This window comes from Cetorhinus maximus, chromosome 25, assembly GCF_964194155.1.
Source record: "Cetorhinus maximus chromosome 25, sCetMax3.hap1.1, whole genome shotgun sequence".
Classification (NCBI taxonomy): Eukaryota; Metazoa; Chordata; class Chondrichthyes; order Lamniformes; family Cetorhinidae; genus Cetorhinus; species Cetorhinus maximus.
The window spans coordinates 1,398,222-1,414,526 of NC_135903.1; the positions used below are offsets into that span (position 1 = coordinate 1,398,222).

At 44.2% G+C, this 16,305-nt stretch overlaps 1 protein-coding gene across 1 annotated transcript in view; it reads left to right on the top strand.

Annotated features, from left to right (window-relative positions):
• kcnh4b (potassium voltage-gated channel, subfamily H (eag-related), member 4b) overlaps positions 1-16,305 on the top strand; it is a 156,215-nt gene that overhangs the window by 133,560 nt on the left and 6,350 nt on the right. The window contains exon 14 of the mRNA XM_078529140.1: positions 371-477. Coding sequence (XP_078385266.1) covers positions 371-477 — 107 coding nt within the window. The remainder of the gene's footprint in view (positions 1-370; positions 478-16,305) is intronic.

Here is a 16,305-nt window from a genome sequence, read left to right on the forward strand (position 1 = left end):
TGCCAGCGACACCCACATCCCGTGATAAAAAAAAGGCAATGGAGATTATGCAGTATATTTCCAACTGGTCCATACATTTTAAGGAGAGAGTCAGAGCAGTAACTTTTAGATTTGAAACAATCTGAAATTTAAGGCAGGGCACGGCAAACCTGTGGTAGCAGAAGCTGTAGTATTAAATTCAGCTCTAAAGATGAACCTGTTGCTTATTTCTTGGGGAGGTGTTAGTCAGTAATACTCAATTCAGCTCCTGATATTGAGGTGTCAATATTGCAGTCACCAGTAAAATGCTCCACTGTATGAAAGATGAGATTGATATTCATCACATTAGCAAACTGTTCACATTTAACCCTTCTCATTTCTTTTTTTGCAGGATTGTTGATGGGATTGAAGATGATGGCAAGACATATGAAACACCAACATTTCACTTTAATGTAGATCAGAATTTTCAGAAATCAACCAAATTCTCTCCAAAAAAAGGTAATTCGCCTCCTATCCATCACACTGGGGAAGTTAATTCAAACCAGGAGTGTTTGGGAAAGCTTGATCAAGAGTTGAGAAATAGTTGTTCATTTAAAAGTTTGACTAACACTGGAAAGGTCCATCCTAGACAACATGTAACGGTGACTGGATGATATATTGTTGAATTGATGTGCTCACTGGTGCCCTCTGGTGCCAGATTTTGTTGTGTCAGCGGGTGGGCACTTTGTTGTCATCGGACTGGTGGACTCGAGTACCATTAAAGGCCCTTCTCCGGTGCCCACATTCACTGTGTGGCTCAAAAACCTAGCACCCGCCCACCATGGGGAGGTCACAATTGGCCAGGTCCCCAAAACTGGGCACATCTTTTTTGGGCACCTCAGAATAAAGTATTTTTTTAAAATTCCACTGCACCCCCCCACCCCCGCCCCCGCCCTTTCCTTGAGGGTGCAGGACATTTCCCTGCCTTGGAGCCAACAAGCAGAACCCACCTTTGTTGGAAATATCTCAAATCACTTAACCTGCCAACCTCGACTTTTACACCAGGGGCAAGATTTTACATCCAGTGGGCGCGCGCCCAGTTTGATCAGGTATAAAATAGTGCGCGATGACGTTGGGCGAGTGTCCGAACATCATCGTGCACTTGCGCGATATTTCGATCGGCAGGCACACACAAGAGTCAGCAGCGCGCCCACTGGCAATTAAGAGGCCTATTAAGGCCCTTAACCAATTAATTTAATTCTATTTTTCACTTCCTGTCCAACCTTACGGTCAGGCGGCCTTTTGACTTTTTAGCAAACCTCACCCACGGGCGGGATGAGGTTTCCACAATCAAATAAAAAATAAACATAAATTATTGGGCAGAATTTTTATTCTGTTGATGTTATTGTGAGTGAGTCTCATGTCGGGATTTTTTTTTTCAGATTTTAAAAACCTTTACTTTTTGATTTTAAAATTGCTCATTAATTGGCCAGCCAGCATGAAACCGCAGTCAGGGGCCGAGTGTGGGCGCCAGACCGTTTCCCGGCTGCAACCCCCGGGCCCGGCTACCACACCCGCCCGACAACCCAAAAATCCAGCCCCAGGTCTTGACGGTGCCAGCCAGACAGCAGCTCCTGGCTCAGGGACTCCCCACCTCTTACTTTGCCCCCCCAGCAACATTTGTATTGTGGATGGAGGGAAGTTCTCGTTCTTGGAAGCTGGAAATTCCTGGAAAGAGCAGAACCCCAAAACAGCCACGGCTCCACTGTCTTCCTTGGCAGGGGGCTCTACCTGCGCTTTGCTGAGAGGTCAGCAGAATCCCAAAGTTTATCCCATTTGTGCAGGTGCAAGCAACACTGGGTGTTATTGTTTTGTGTATCATCGCTTGAGAATGTGATAAGTTTTACATTCAGCAACTTGCAGCAATGTGGCAAAAATGTGAGATACAATCCAATTTCTGTTAAACATATCTCATTGACTGGAATCCATCCTCATTTTGCCTCTGAAATAAAGCAAAATGCTGTGGATGCTGGGAATCTGAAATAAAAACTGAAAGTAATGGAAAAACTCAGCAGATCTGGCAGCATCTGCGGAGAGAGAAACAGAGTTAATGGCTGGAATTTTCCGGTCCTGTCCGCCGCAGGACCGGAAATTCCTGCCCAAAGTCAGTGGGTCTTTGGCTGTTCCATCAAATTTTCCATCCCGCGTGTGACAATTCCCATTGTGAGCGGGACCAGAAAATCCCAGCCAATGTTTCGAGTTGAATATGACTCTTCTTCAGAACTGAGTGAACTTCAGAACCCTTTAAAACTTCAGAAGTCATTAAACTTGAGACGTTTACTCTGTTTCTCTCTCCACAGATGCTGCCAGACCTGCTGAGTTTTCCCAACACTTTCTGTTTTTATCTCATTTTGTCTCTCTGACGCGGTTGCACTCATTGTTGCATGAGGAATGAAATAGGGAGGTTTCCCTGTGAGCAGCATTTAGAAGGCCATATGCCCCTGATTTTTAGTGGTTTTTAGGTTTTGGTGATAGTAATTCAAGGAGCTAAAACAGCTATAAACAACTTCACTTTAATTTTTCTTTGCTGTGTACAGCCTGCTTATTGGACAACACAATATGTTAAAAACTGCTGCGGAGTCATGCACTGTGCAGCTTAGAGGGAATATTGGCTATAAACTATAATTGGAAATTGTTAAGATTGATAATGTTCTGTGACCAAAGCTGAATAAATTATACAAACAAGATATTATTTAATAAAAATGAATAGATTATAGCATCGCGAGAGGGCCATTCAGCCCATCAAGCCTGCTCCACCATTTCATTCAGTTACGCTGACCTATATCTCAACTCCCTTTAACCACCATTGCTTCATAACCGTTGATATTCTTACCTAACAAGAATGATTGATTCTGATCTTGAAAATTTCCGTTGACCCAGCATTCACAGCTGTTTGGTGGAGTGGGCTGAATTTTCACTTTGTGGGGCTGGAAGCAGGAGTCTTGAATCTTTCCAGGTCTTGAACACGACTCCCGGGAGCCATCAGTTACTCTTTAGGATTTTAACCATAGTGCCCTCTAAATGGGCATGAAGATAGGTTCCCCGTTCAATTAAGGATGGTCTCTTGAAGCTAGTGGGCCAATCAGAGGCCATGCAGTTTGAGAAGAGAAACAGCCTGCAATGGGTGATAAATGCTTCAATATGAAGGTGTCCTTTCACCAACCTTTTTTGAAAAACTCAATTAAAAAAAAGCAGCCAGGCCACTGTAGGGTGGGGGCATGGGCTGGGAATCCCTCTAAAGGATGACACTTGGCTTCACCTGCATCCAGGCAGGCTGGGCTTGGGTTCCTGGCTGTTGTGTTATGGGTGTGTTTGATGTCTCAATGATGAGATCTTGAGACTTGAGGTATGTTTAAACATGAACCATTTATTGGTAGTCATGAACCACATACAGACCCCAGTTAATGTCATGCTTGGTGCCTCTGCCATGCTGGCAGGCTGCTTCAGAGTGTTCTCTCTAGACTGTTCTCTCAGTCCATTACCATGTGACTCTATACATCATACCGTGGACGGTGCCATTCTCCAGTCCCACATTAACCCTTGATCTGCTGAGCACCTTTACATTACAATGGCATGCATGCACACACAGCATTATACAACACTGGCACCCTGGCCTGCTGCTGGGTGCCCACCTCCAGGCAGGTAAACTGCCCCCTTCACATCGGAAAACTGGAAGCCAACTGGAAAATCCCAGTCAGCCTCCTTTAATTGCCTCTAGCAAGGCTCTTAATGAGTCTAGTTGGCTGCCTGCCTCATGGGGATGGGTAGTCCTACTGGATCCTGAATCCACCTCCTCTTAAATGGCTGGCACCAGGAACAGTGCTGAGATACCAGCATGTTGGGCAGCACTAGCATTTTGGGCCCTGTCTATCTCTGTTCTCAACATCAATGGGGCCCAAAAATTCTGCCCAGAAAGTCCCAGATATTCACTAACCATCCTGTGGAAAAAGTGCTTCCTGGTTTAACTTCTGAAAGGCCTAGCCCCAATTTTAAGACTATGCCCCATTGCTCTGGATTCCCCACCATAGAAAATCATTTCTCCGTATCTATCCTATTGAATCCCTTTTTATATTTAGTTCCTTTGCCATTGTAATGTAAAATTATATTTTAATTTACAAAAATGCATAATCTTTCAGCAAATAAAGCCTAAATGGGACCAATATTTTCAGCAACAAAGATCATGGGCAGAATTTTATGCTGGTGGAATTTTATGGTCCCACCAAAATCAATGGACTTTTGAACAGCTTGTTGCATTTTACAGTCCCACCCCCACCACAACAGGGCCATTAAATTCTGCCCCATGTAACTCTAAGCAATATGCAGACAGATGTCTTAGAAAATTATTATTGTTTCTTCACAAAAGCAAATACGGTGAATGGAAAAATCTTTGCCAATAAAGATAATGAGCTCTCTGCATCTTGTAGTGAGAGAGAGTCGAGAAGTGTAATGGTTGTCCCAGCTGTAATTTGGAATTTCAATGACTGTGGCTAAATGAACCTTGAGATAAGACACCCTTTAAATCTAGAAACAACCAATTTAAGATCTTAAAATGAAATTGCAGGCTCCAAATTAGTTTTATAATTTTTCATTTTTTATTTTGCATGGAACTGTGGTCTGCCTACTCTCTCAGGTGGGTGTAAAAGATCCTATGGTGTTATTCAAAAGAAAGCAGAGAAGTGCTCCTGGTATCCTAGCCAATGTTTATCCCTCAACCAACATTACTGAAGCGGATTACCTGGTCATTATAACGATGCTGTTTGTGGGAGCTTGCTGTGCGCAAACTGGCTGCCACATGTCCTACATTACACAAGTAACTACACCTCAACAGTACCTCATTGGCTGTCAAGTGTTTTGAGATGTCCTAAGGTCATGAAGAGCACTATATAAACGCAAGCCTTCCTTTGTTTAGAAGTTTAGTTTTTGACCATTTGCTTTTCATTCATTGTCATTTTATCAACAAAGGAGATCATTTTCCAAGGGAATGGTTTCCATTGAGGAGTTATACCTGAGTGAGATCAGCCCTCAGTCTCTTGCCACCAGACATGTGGCACTATTAGCTAAAATAAGCTGATTTCCTGGTCTTCACTATGCCAGCTGATATCAGACTAGACAGCACTGGAGATATAAGAACATAAGAAGTAGGAGCAGAAGTCGGTCATTTGGCCCCTCAAACCTGCTCCACTTTTCAATAAGATCATGCCCTTTATCTTTAACTTGCCACACTGCCTTGTATAATAGAAGGACTAGTTTGAATTGGTGCTGTTACACATCACATCAGTTATACATCGTAGCATCTCTAGTGCAGTTGTGAAATGTCGCCCCCAGGACACTAACACATAACAATTAGTTCCTAGCTAATTAGTTCCTGGCTTTTTACAGATATTTACAGATAATACAATGATAAATAACAGGAACTGAGAAAAGAGATGACAATATGGAGAAACTGGAAATGTTGGCATTGGAAAGCAATTTCTTTTTAAAACTAGGGTTTGTGAAAGTAGAACTTTTACCTGTCAGTAAAGAGTTACTTTTGTACTTTTTGGAGTGCTGGAAATTTGCTTTGAGTGCCCAATGTAAAAAAAAGTTATGGCTGGTTGCGCAGAGGCACTGGAAGAGCCCCAGGCCTTGCATTGACTCACTCGCCTGTGAAGAATGTGGGGAACAGCTGGGAAAACAGAATTTTATTCTTTCTGATAATAGATAAATGTATTGAAACAGATTTAAGATAATTAGCAAAAGAAGAGGAGGAGGAGAGGTGATCTTTTGCACAGTGAGTTGTTTCGAGCGGGGATGCATTACCTGAAAGGGCAGTGAAAGCAGTTTCAATAGATAGTTTCAAGAGAGAATTGGATATAGACTCAAAAAGGAATAGATTTGCGGAGCTCTGGGGAAAGAGGTAGGGGTGTGGGACTAATTGAGTCGCTCTTTCAAAGGCCCAGCACATGCAGAAATCGCCAAATGGCTTTCTCCTGCAATGTAAGATTCTATATTAAATGCATTCATGGAGAGGCTATTTTATTATTTCACTGCTCTGCGCAGCCAGAGGAAATCCTTATTTTTATTTAATGAACAAAAATGCTCACAATACACTGAGCTTATAGATTTTGTGCATAAATGGAACGAAGAGCCAGACATTTTGATAAAAGGAGCTGTTCATGGCCTCTAGGCTGCTAATTCTCTGCAAGAATGGATGGCTCCTCAGTGAGAGGGGAGCATTCAGTTTGAAAGTTGTTGGCAGTGTCTTAATGAACTGATAAATTTAATTAGTGCTGGGAAGCAGATACTGGAAGAGCGCTTTGTGTACGAAGCAGAAATTATTTAGAGCCCACAGCTTTCCTTTAAGATAATTGGATGTTACAAGAGAGAGAATTGGGGATGGGCATATTCCGCTGTGTTTTGAAGTGTGGAACGCTTTCAGTGTTGCCTTTTCCATCCAATTTCTAAATCGCTGATCTACTGATTATGTGTAAAATAGATCATTAAAAAAAAAATACAAACAAATATTTGGCTTAATTTGCAGCTTCGATGCCATTTTTGTGCTGAAGCAAAGTGATTTTGAATGTAAATTGATGCAAGAACTGCCAGTATTACAGATAACTCATCCTGATCTGATGTTCAGGGCCCAGGTTTTCGCTGAGTTGGGAGGCCTTTAGAAATGGTGGGTGGAACCAGATTCCGGGATTCCCACCCCCATTCCTGTTTCTGACACTTCTGGCCAGCGTGGGATAAGGATGCGAGTGGTCAGTCCCTACACGGCACTCCCTCCCTTGCTGGTTTCATTGCAGGGAAGGCCATTTGAAACCCCCCCCTCACAATTTTGATGGCACCTGGCCTGTTGTGTTAGTGGACACGGTTCACAGCTTCTCAGAGTTGTGAATCATGGGGAAATCCTAATCCCGAGCGCCAGCCATTCAACTTTCCATTTGGATTACGTTGCCATTCTTATCTGCTCATTAAGCATTCAATCACAGCTGTTCAATAGTATCAATGTCAGAAGCTTTTATCCATTTCAGACCTCTTGATCTTGTGTAAGTAAACACACAGGCATCAGTACTGCACTGGGGTGTCAGCCTAGATTGTTGTGCTCTAGTCCTTGAACTTGCAAATTTCTGACTCAGAGACAAGAGTGTTAGCAAACATCAGTCCAAAGCCTCACTTTGTGTTCATTGGGCCACCTGGGAACTTTAAACCCTAAGAATGAAACCTTTTTTCTTAGTAAATTATTCTCTCACCCGAGTGAATGTAGTGCAGACACGCACTGTGCATGTAACACTTGCTGCATGCGCAGATTGTCACTTTTGCTCAACATCATCAGAGAGGCAGAGGGATTAGACACCCACACCCAAGGTGTATTTTCCAAGATAGGTCGCTGGTAGCCAAGAGCTTCGCTTACTTGTCTTTTTCCCATCCTGGGATACAACCACTTGTAGCAGCCATGCAGATAACTCCAGTTCACACCAGATCAGCACAGACCATTCAAGAAACCACAGACCTGCTGCATGGGCAATCAGAAATCACAAATCAAATGCTGAATTAACTGTCATCTGTAAAAGTGCACTATCTTTATCTGTGTCCAATCTCTGTGTGTGTGTGTGTGTGTGTGTGTGCGCGCAAATGTGTGTGAAAATAGTTGTGTCATGCTGAGTTAATTCGGGATAAGTGTGTGAGGATAAATAACATTTGTTATTTTAAACTCACAAAAGGAACTTTCCAGAAGCTGGATAATGTGTGTTGAATAATCAGACATCACCTGACCCATTGGCAGCCATCTCAACAGTTCATCAGTGTTCATTTTAGACAAATAAAAGACAGTTCCAGAAGCTTCCATAAGAGCCTAGTCCATGTGTAGAGTTATGAATATAACAAGCTTTTACTGGGCGTAACACATAGCAAATGAGATACAGCTTTCTGGTAAACTGAACTTACTGATGTGACTATTGCAGTGATCCCCAACCCCGCTTATTGCAGCCACATTAAGGATACCATTATGTGAGAAGACATTAAAATAAACTCCCATTTAAGCCCAATTGAGAGTTTCTTTGTATGACCTAACCTCAGTAATTCTTAAAATCTGCAAAAGAACCAGAGAAACAAAGCAATGGCTCAGACTAACATGTCCCTTTAATGATCTGCCTTCCTTTAAAAACTCCTTGAAACCTATCTATTTAATCAAGCTTTTGGTCACTAGTCCTAATTTGAACTTCTTTGGCTTGGTGTCATTTTGTCTGATTTTTCTCTTGGGACATTTTCTTATTTTACTATATGTGTGCATGCTGTTGTTGTTAATATCTCCATCCTCCATTTCAGGTCCACAGTGCAAACCATTGCTAATTATTTAACATCATGCATCAAAACAATCAAGATTCACCTGTCATGAAATCATTTGCAGGACATGTAAATGATCAATTATAGTTTAGCAACAGAGGCCACCAGTGGGATGGTGATGGTGGCCCATTCCACTGCACGGAAAGTCAGGACAACCCCACCTCCGCCAGTCATGGAAGCCCCAACTGGATTTTATGTCGACCAGACAATTAATTGCCTGCAGTCATGACTTCTGCGCCTCTGAGGCAGGAGGGCCCACCTCTCAGAGTTGCCTGTCAATCTGCGCTTCAGTCCCAGCAGCGCCACCAAGGATAGTGGCCACTGCTGGGAATGCAGCAAGTCCCTGACCAGCACGGATTGCTGATAAGCGGGGTTGGGGATCGCTGGGGCCAATCAGGCAGGAGGCCCTGGTGAGGGAGGGGTGTCAATCCTGAGGGTAAAGTGGGGGTCTTCCAGCTGAGGTGGCTTTTGGCACACATGGTGCCCACTATGGGCCACAGGATGCCCAATCAGGAGGGCCTGCCTCCCAGCCCGCAGGTATACTTGGGTATGTCTGGTGGTCTCCCCACATGGTGGAGAGCCCATCTATCGCTGGTAAAATGCCTGCCATGGAGGGAAGAGGCCCTTAAGTGGTATATAATTGGTCTGTTAAGGACCTCAACTGGCCTAAGGGTGGGTGAAATGTCCGCCACCTTCACGACTGGTAAAATGCCAGTGTCAGCCAGAAGCCAACAGGCATGACTCCCTCCATCATCCCACCCAATTCTACACCCTGCCCCCCACTCCTGTCTTCCATCCCACTCCCTCAAATTCGGGCCATAGTTTTCTATTGTTTGTCAATGATAACTTGCAGCTTATTTGCTGAGTGACACAGCTGCTAATGATATAACAAATAATAGCAATGAATGATGAGTGTGGTTAAGACCTCATGATATAAATTGCTGCATAGCAGGTTCAAACAGTGCTGCGAATAGAAATTATAATGGTTGGAAGAAAATGATAACATGGCATGATTTATTTATGATTTTTATTATTTGTAATGAGAAAGCAAGTCTTATTGTTTTCTGAAGGTGGATGCTATTTTAGTCAAAGGATTGATGTATAGTATATTGCCTGTTGCTTTACATTGTGTTTCTTGTGTTTAATGTTCTAGGAATTAAACAAATCCTTTCAATTGCCTCATATCCACGAGCCCAGGCTTGGAGAACAATAGCAATTTAAATGCTATTAACATCAAAATGGGATACAAACAAAAGGCTTGAGCAATAATGTCACACCTAGATCAAAAAGGCAGGATGGACTTCTCCCACCTCTCTGACAATTACATAAAGCGTACAGCACTGAAATAGGCCCCTCCCATCTCTACTGGCGTTTAGGGTCCACTCGAGCCTCCTCCCGGCCTTCCTTGTGTAACTCTCTCAGCGTAACCTTCTTATTTCATACTCTCCCATATGCTTAACTCCAAGGTAAATAAAGGAGGCCTTTCACATTGTCGCTTCCTCAAACTTTCCATTTCTTGCTTGACACTTTCACTCCATTCTACACCTTCTCCTGACAGTTGGGTTAAAATTAGGAGCTTTTTCCGTGGGAAGTCATAACCATTGATTTTTTTTCGCCTATATTGTTCACTCTATTAAATCTTCCAGACAGTGATAGTAGAAACATCCCTGTTCTCTCTGCTGATGCAGCTCTGCAATCTGCTAGCAGGCAATAGGTACTCAGTTTAAACATCCCCCCTCTTAATTTGGAGCTCTCTAAAGCTACAACTGCCCTCTCTGTTGAGCAGGCTTAAAAATATAAGAAATAGAAGCTGGATTAGACCATTTGGTCCTTCAAACCTGCTCTTCCATTCAATAAGATCATGGCTCATCTTCTACCTCAACCCCACCCTACTGCAGTATAACCTCTCTCTCTCGCTAATATATTTATTGCAAACTCGTTGTCGGAGTTATCAAGTGTTGGTGGTATTTTGCATCACACTCTAGCCATCTGAGCTAACCAGCCTCCTTGATCCCCTTAGTATCCAAAAACCTTTTGATCTCTCTCTTGAATATTACTGAGCATTCTTAGCCCTCTGGGGTAGAGAATTCCAAAGATTCACAAGCCTCTGAGTGAAGGAATGTCTCCCCGCATCAGTCCTAAATGGCCAACCCCTTATTCAGAGACTGTGACCCCTAGTTCTAGATTTCCCAGTCAGAGGAAATATCACCCAGGCATCTATCCTGTCAAGCCACTAATAAGTAGTGACACCTGTCTACCATCCACATAATTTAAGCATAGACTTCAGTGATCTGTTGCCAGAATTCTGGATGCCTTTATGTTTGATCAACACCTGAACTTAATAAGGAAATACTACTCTAGTCCTTGGTTGGATAATTATTCTTACTTAAATCTTATTAATTTTATCACCAAAACATAAAGCAACACTCCGCCAACGCTTTACAAAACACAAGCATTACATACGAACATGCAAATTAGGAACCAGAGTAGGCCATTTGGCCCCTCGAGCCTGCTCCACCATTCAATAAGATCATGGCTGATCTGATTGTGGCCTCAACTCCACATTCTGCCCACCCCCGATAACCTTTGACTCCTTGTTAGTCAAGAATCTATCTGCCTCTGCCTTAAAAATATTCATTGGCTCTACCTCCACCGCTCTCTGGGGAAGAGAGCTCCAAAGATTCATGACCCTCTGAAAGAAAAATGTTTTTCTCATCTCCGTCTTAAATGGGAGACCTCTTATTTTTAAACTGTGTCCCCCAGTTTCAGTATTAGGAGTGGGAGTAGGCCATTCTGTCCCTTGAGCCTGCTTTACCATTTGGTAAGACCATGGCTGATCTGAATGTGGCCTCAACTCCACTTTCCTGTAACCTCCCCCGTAACCCTTGACTTCCTTGTCGATCAAAAATCTATGGGCAGAATCTTGCCCTGGTTGGGTGGGGGTGGTCAGGAAGCCGATCGCTGCCCGCGACCGAGGCCAGAAGGCGATTTCACGCTGGGTGGGCCAATTAAGGCCTGCCCAGGGTGAAATGTGAGTGGCAGCGTTCAGCGCTGCCTGTGCGGGCGTGGGCAGGAGGGCAAGCGGGTCCGAGCGCACGTTTCAGAATCTCCCTGAGGCACAGAGTTGAAGAGTTTTTAAGAGAAAAAGAATTGAAGAATGTAATAAAACATGTCCCCCCCGCCGTGTGACTCTGTCACTTGAGCAGGGTCATGTTATTAAATAAATTTTAAAACTTTTATTTTTATTTGCTTTTGGAAACCTCATTCCGCCTGTGGATGAGGTTTCCAAAAAAATGCAAAGGCCGCTTGGCCTTTTTGCCTGCCCGCCAACTGTAAGGTTGGATGAGCAGTGAAAGATTTAACTTAATTAGCTCTTTAATGGTCTTAACAGGCCTTTTAATTGTTGGCATGTGTGTTGCCGACTCCCGTGCGCGCCCGCCAACCGAACAATCACGCAACTGCACGTTAACGTTGGGATACCCAACGTCATTGCATGTCATTTCACGCTCAAGCGGGTCAGGGACGCGCCTGCTCACCGTGGTGAAAATTCTGCCCTATCTAACTCCGTGTTGTAGACTTGATTTTCCAGGCAACTTTTCTTGGTGGAAACATTGAACTTTATTTACAAGACAGCAGCAGCAGATACATGTGTGCATCCAGCTCCATAACTAAAGAAGAACTCTATCCTACAGGCTCCCTGCGCTACAAACTGATTGGTTTACACAGATCATGTGACCGTACAACATGGGATTATTCGCAAAGCTACAGTCCTACGTTTATCAAATCTATAATTACTACATTCCTCCCCATTTTACTTTCCTGTGCATTGTGCATTTACAAGGATATTTATTTCATGACATTACAATATTTACACAGGTCATGAAATTATAAGTTCAGTCTTTCAGGTGGTTTCCTGATCCATGTGGAACATTGTAGCTCCACAACTTCCGAATCTTTGGCAGGAACCACAGTCTTTGGAACCGCATTAACATCAGGTGCCTCATTAAGCACAGGCAGTTCAATGTTATCCACTCCGATAGAGACATCGGGCATTTCTGTCCTTGGCTGAACAACTTCAACGGGAACCACAGGTTCAATAATGGTTTCAAGTGGAACATCATTTTGTTGGGGTATCTCCCTTCTTCTTAAATGATCCACGTGCGTATGACTGATCCGGTCCTCCACTTCCACTTGGCACGACAATCGTCCGGTCATAGAGCTTACTTTACCAGGTAGCCACTTCAGTCCTCCACCAAAATTCCTTACATGTACTGCTTCACCAACAGTAAATTCTCACTCACGACTATGCAAATCATGAGTCACTTTTTGGTTCCCTTGACTTTTCCCCTCCAAATTGGGAAATATCAGATTTAGTCTTGTTCGAAGACGACGCCTCATCAGTAAACCTGCAGGTGTTGCACCTGTAGTATTGTGGGGGGTTGTTCTGAAGTGAAATAGGAAACTAGAAAGTTTAGTTTCCAATGATTCACCTGTTAATTCTTTCATACCCGCCTTGAAAGTTTGTACTGCGCTTTCACCCACTCTGTTAGATGACGGATGGTGTGGTGCAGTCTTCACATGGTTGATACCATCTAGGATGACAAATCTTTGAAATTCAGCGCTAGTGAACGCAGGACCATTATCTGAGAGGATTACCTCTGGCAACCCATGGACAGAAAAGCTTTGGTGTAATTTTTCTATAGTAGTGCCTGACATTGGTGACTTAACATCATAAACGTCTAACCACTTGGAATGAGCATCAATAATCAGTAGAAACATGGGCCAGAATTTTGATGTCGGCGTGCGGGGGCGGGCCCGACATGCTGACGCGTAAAATGATGCGCGTTGACGTCGGGCGTGCGTACCGATGTCACCGCGCGTCATTTAGATTTTTCGTTCAGCGGGCACGAGCTGGAGGCAGCTGTGCAGCTGCCAAACTGTCAAAGGCCTGTTAAGGCCATTAAAAAACCAATTAAAGCACTTATCAATGCTGCCCGTCCAACCTTACGGTTGGCAGGAAGGCAATGAGCCCAAGCGGCCTTCGTGTTTTTCAGGAAACCTCATCCACGGGCGGGATGGGGTTTCATGAAGGTCTTATTAAATAAAGAAATAATTTATGCACAATTCATAAACATGTCCCAGCTCATGTGACACTGTCCGTGCCTCAGGGAGATTTCTGTGCTCTTTTGCGCACATGCGTGAAGGAGTGCAGGCTCCGACTCTCCCTCTTCCCCCCGCCCGCACAGGTAGCGCTGAGTGCTACCGGCCAAGGGTCACACTGGGCCGGTCTTAATTGGCCCACCCACGTAAAATGGTGGCGTGCAGCCGATTGCGGGCAGCGATCAGCTCCGCACCCGCTCCCGACCGCGGGCAGCAATCAGCTCCGCACCCGCTCCCGACCGCGGGCAGCGATCAGCTCCGCACCCGCTCCCGACCGCGGGCAGCGATCAGCTCCGCACCCGCTCCCGACTGCGGGCAGCGATCAGCTCCGCACCCGCTCCCGACCGCGGGCAGCAATCAGCTCCGCACCCGCTCCCGACCAGCCCGCCTGACAGGCAGAAAATTCTGCCCATGGTTCCAAGGAAAGGACCGACGCAATCTATGTGTAATCTCACCCAGGGCCTACCAGGCCACTCCCATGGGTATAATAGGGCTGCCACCGGCAACTTCTGTAATTGTTGGCATTGCACACAGTATTTAACCACTTTCTCAATATTACCATCCATTCCGGCCACCAAATATAACTTTGCACTATCATCTTCATTCCTGAGATTCCCGGATAGGCAGTGTGTAACTACTAAGAGCGGGTCCCTTTCTTGTGAAGGAACTACAACTCACGCACCTCATAATAGGAGACCATCTTGACACTCGTTTCATAGCTTCGGTTGGAAAATGGCTTCACTTCATCAGGAACTGGTTCCAGGTGCCATCCATTTAACACTTGGCCTCTCACTCGAGACAGGACTGAATCATGATTTGTCCAGTTTCTTATCTGCCTGGTGCAGACTGGTGAGGAAACCAGGAAATTCATCACTAATACGACCTCGTGGGAAATTGGGACATTGCAAAGGAAGGCGACTTAGGGGATTGGCTTTGGCTATATGAATCCCTGGCCTGTGCACAAAAGTGTATTCATATGTCACGAAAATTAGGGCCATCTTTGAATTTGTGTGGAAACTATGGGAGGGATAGCCTTTTCCTCACTAAACAGATCCAAGAGTGGTTTGTGGTCTGATACTATCATGAAGTTTTGCCTATGCATACTGGTGGATTTTTTTTTACACCAAACATAATCGAGATGCCTTCCTTTTCTATTTGTGAATATCCTTTCTTGGCTGTGGTAAGTGTCCTGGATACATAGCCTATTGGCCCCTCTACACCGTTGTCCATCTTGTGTGATGGTACCACCCCCACTCCATGGGTGGGGGGAGGTGGGGGCATTGCAGGTTAGCACCAATTCCTTTGTCAGGTCATAATTTGAGGAGTGCAAGAGCTGTTTGATTTTCATGAAGGCTTCTTCCTGGGGTGACTTCCAAACCCAACGCTGGCTTTTCTTTAGCAGCGAATGTAGAGGGGTTAGAACCGTTGGTAAGTTGGGTAGGAATCAACCATAATAATTTACCATCCCTAAACATAATTTAAGTTCAGAGACGTTCTTAGGTGCAGGTACCTCTCTGATAGCTTTAACCTTCTCTCCAACAGGATGTTACCCTTGGGAATCTAGCCAGTGGCCCAAATAAATGACATTGTATATTTTTCCTTCTTTAGGCGCGCTCCTGCTTCTAACAATCATTTCAGGACTGTCTCCAGATTAGGCAAGTGTTCAGTTTCAGTGAATCCAGTTATCAGTACATTGTACAGGTAGACCCCAACTTGAGGTAGTCCTTGTATCAAACTCTCCATCCTCTTCTGGAAAATGGCACAGGCTGAAGGTCCGGCGTGTGTACTGATACAGCCCTTTGTGGGTGTTTATGGTCACAAACATTCTCTGGACGCATCATCCATTTCCAGTTGCTGATATACATATCAAGCTTTGTATACGTTGTTCCTCCTGCTAGTTTAGCATAGAGGTCTTCAATCTTGGGAATAGGGTACCTGTCCAGTTTGATTGCTCTGTTGACCATTAGTTTAATACTCCCCACAGATCCGGACGGTTTGATCCAGTTCTAGGACAGGGTCTATATGTGCTGCCCACTCTGAGAACTGAACCCCTTTTATGATACCCAGTCTCTCTAGCCGGTTCAACTCAGCATCAACCTTCTCTCTCAGAGAATATGGCACTGGTCTTGCTTTCAAGAAGTGAGGAGTTGCTTCTGAGTCCACATAAACCTTGGCCAGTAGGTCTTTGATTTTCCCCAGTTCATGCCGGAAGATGGTGTTATTTTTTTAGCAGCTATGGCAGTCCTCTGACTCGCAACTGGAAGATTTTGGACAAGTTTAATTTAATCTCTTTCAACCATTCATAACCTTGAAGGCTTGGTCCTTTGCCTTCTACCACCATCACTGGCAGTTGTGTTGTTTGGTGTCTATAACAAACAGGTACACTGGTAATACCCTTTACATGGATTTCTCTGCCTGTAAACATTTTCAACCTGGCAGAAGTTTGCTCCAAATTTAATTCTTGAGCACTTTTATTTAAATATCTCAGGGTGTGCTTTCCTACCACTGTGCAAGAAGCACCGGTATCTGCTTCCATTTTTAAGGGTTTCCCATTCACCTGTAAAGTGATAGTGATTGGCTCTGTTTTCCCTACTTTAATGTTGAATAAGGAATAAATGTCAGAATTGGTTGTTTCTGGTTCTTCCACATTATAAACTTCATTTGTTGCCTGGAAGCCTGTTTTAATCTCACTTAGCAATGTTTCAATATGTGCCCTCTTTTTATGGCAAAAATAGCACTCCAACTCTTTAAATCGGCAATCGTTAGGAGTTTGACTGTTTCCACATTGATAACAATTAGTTT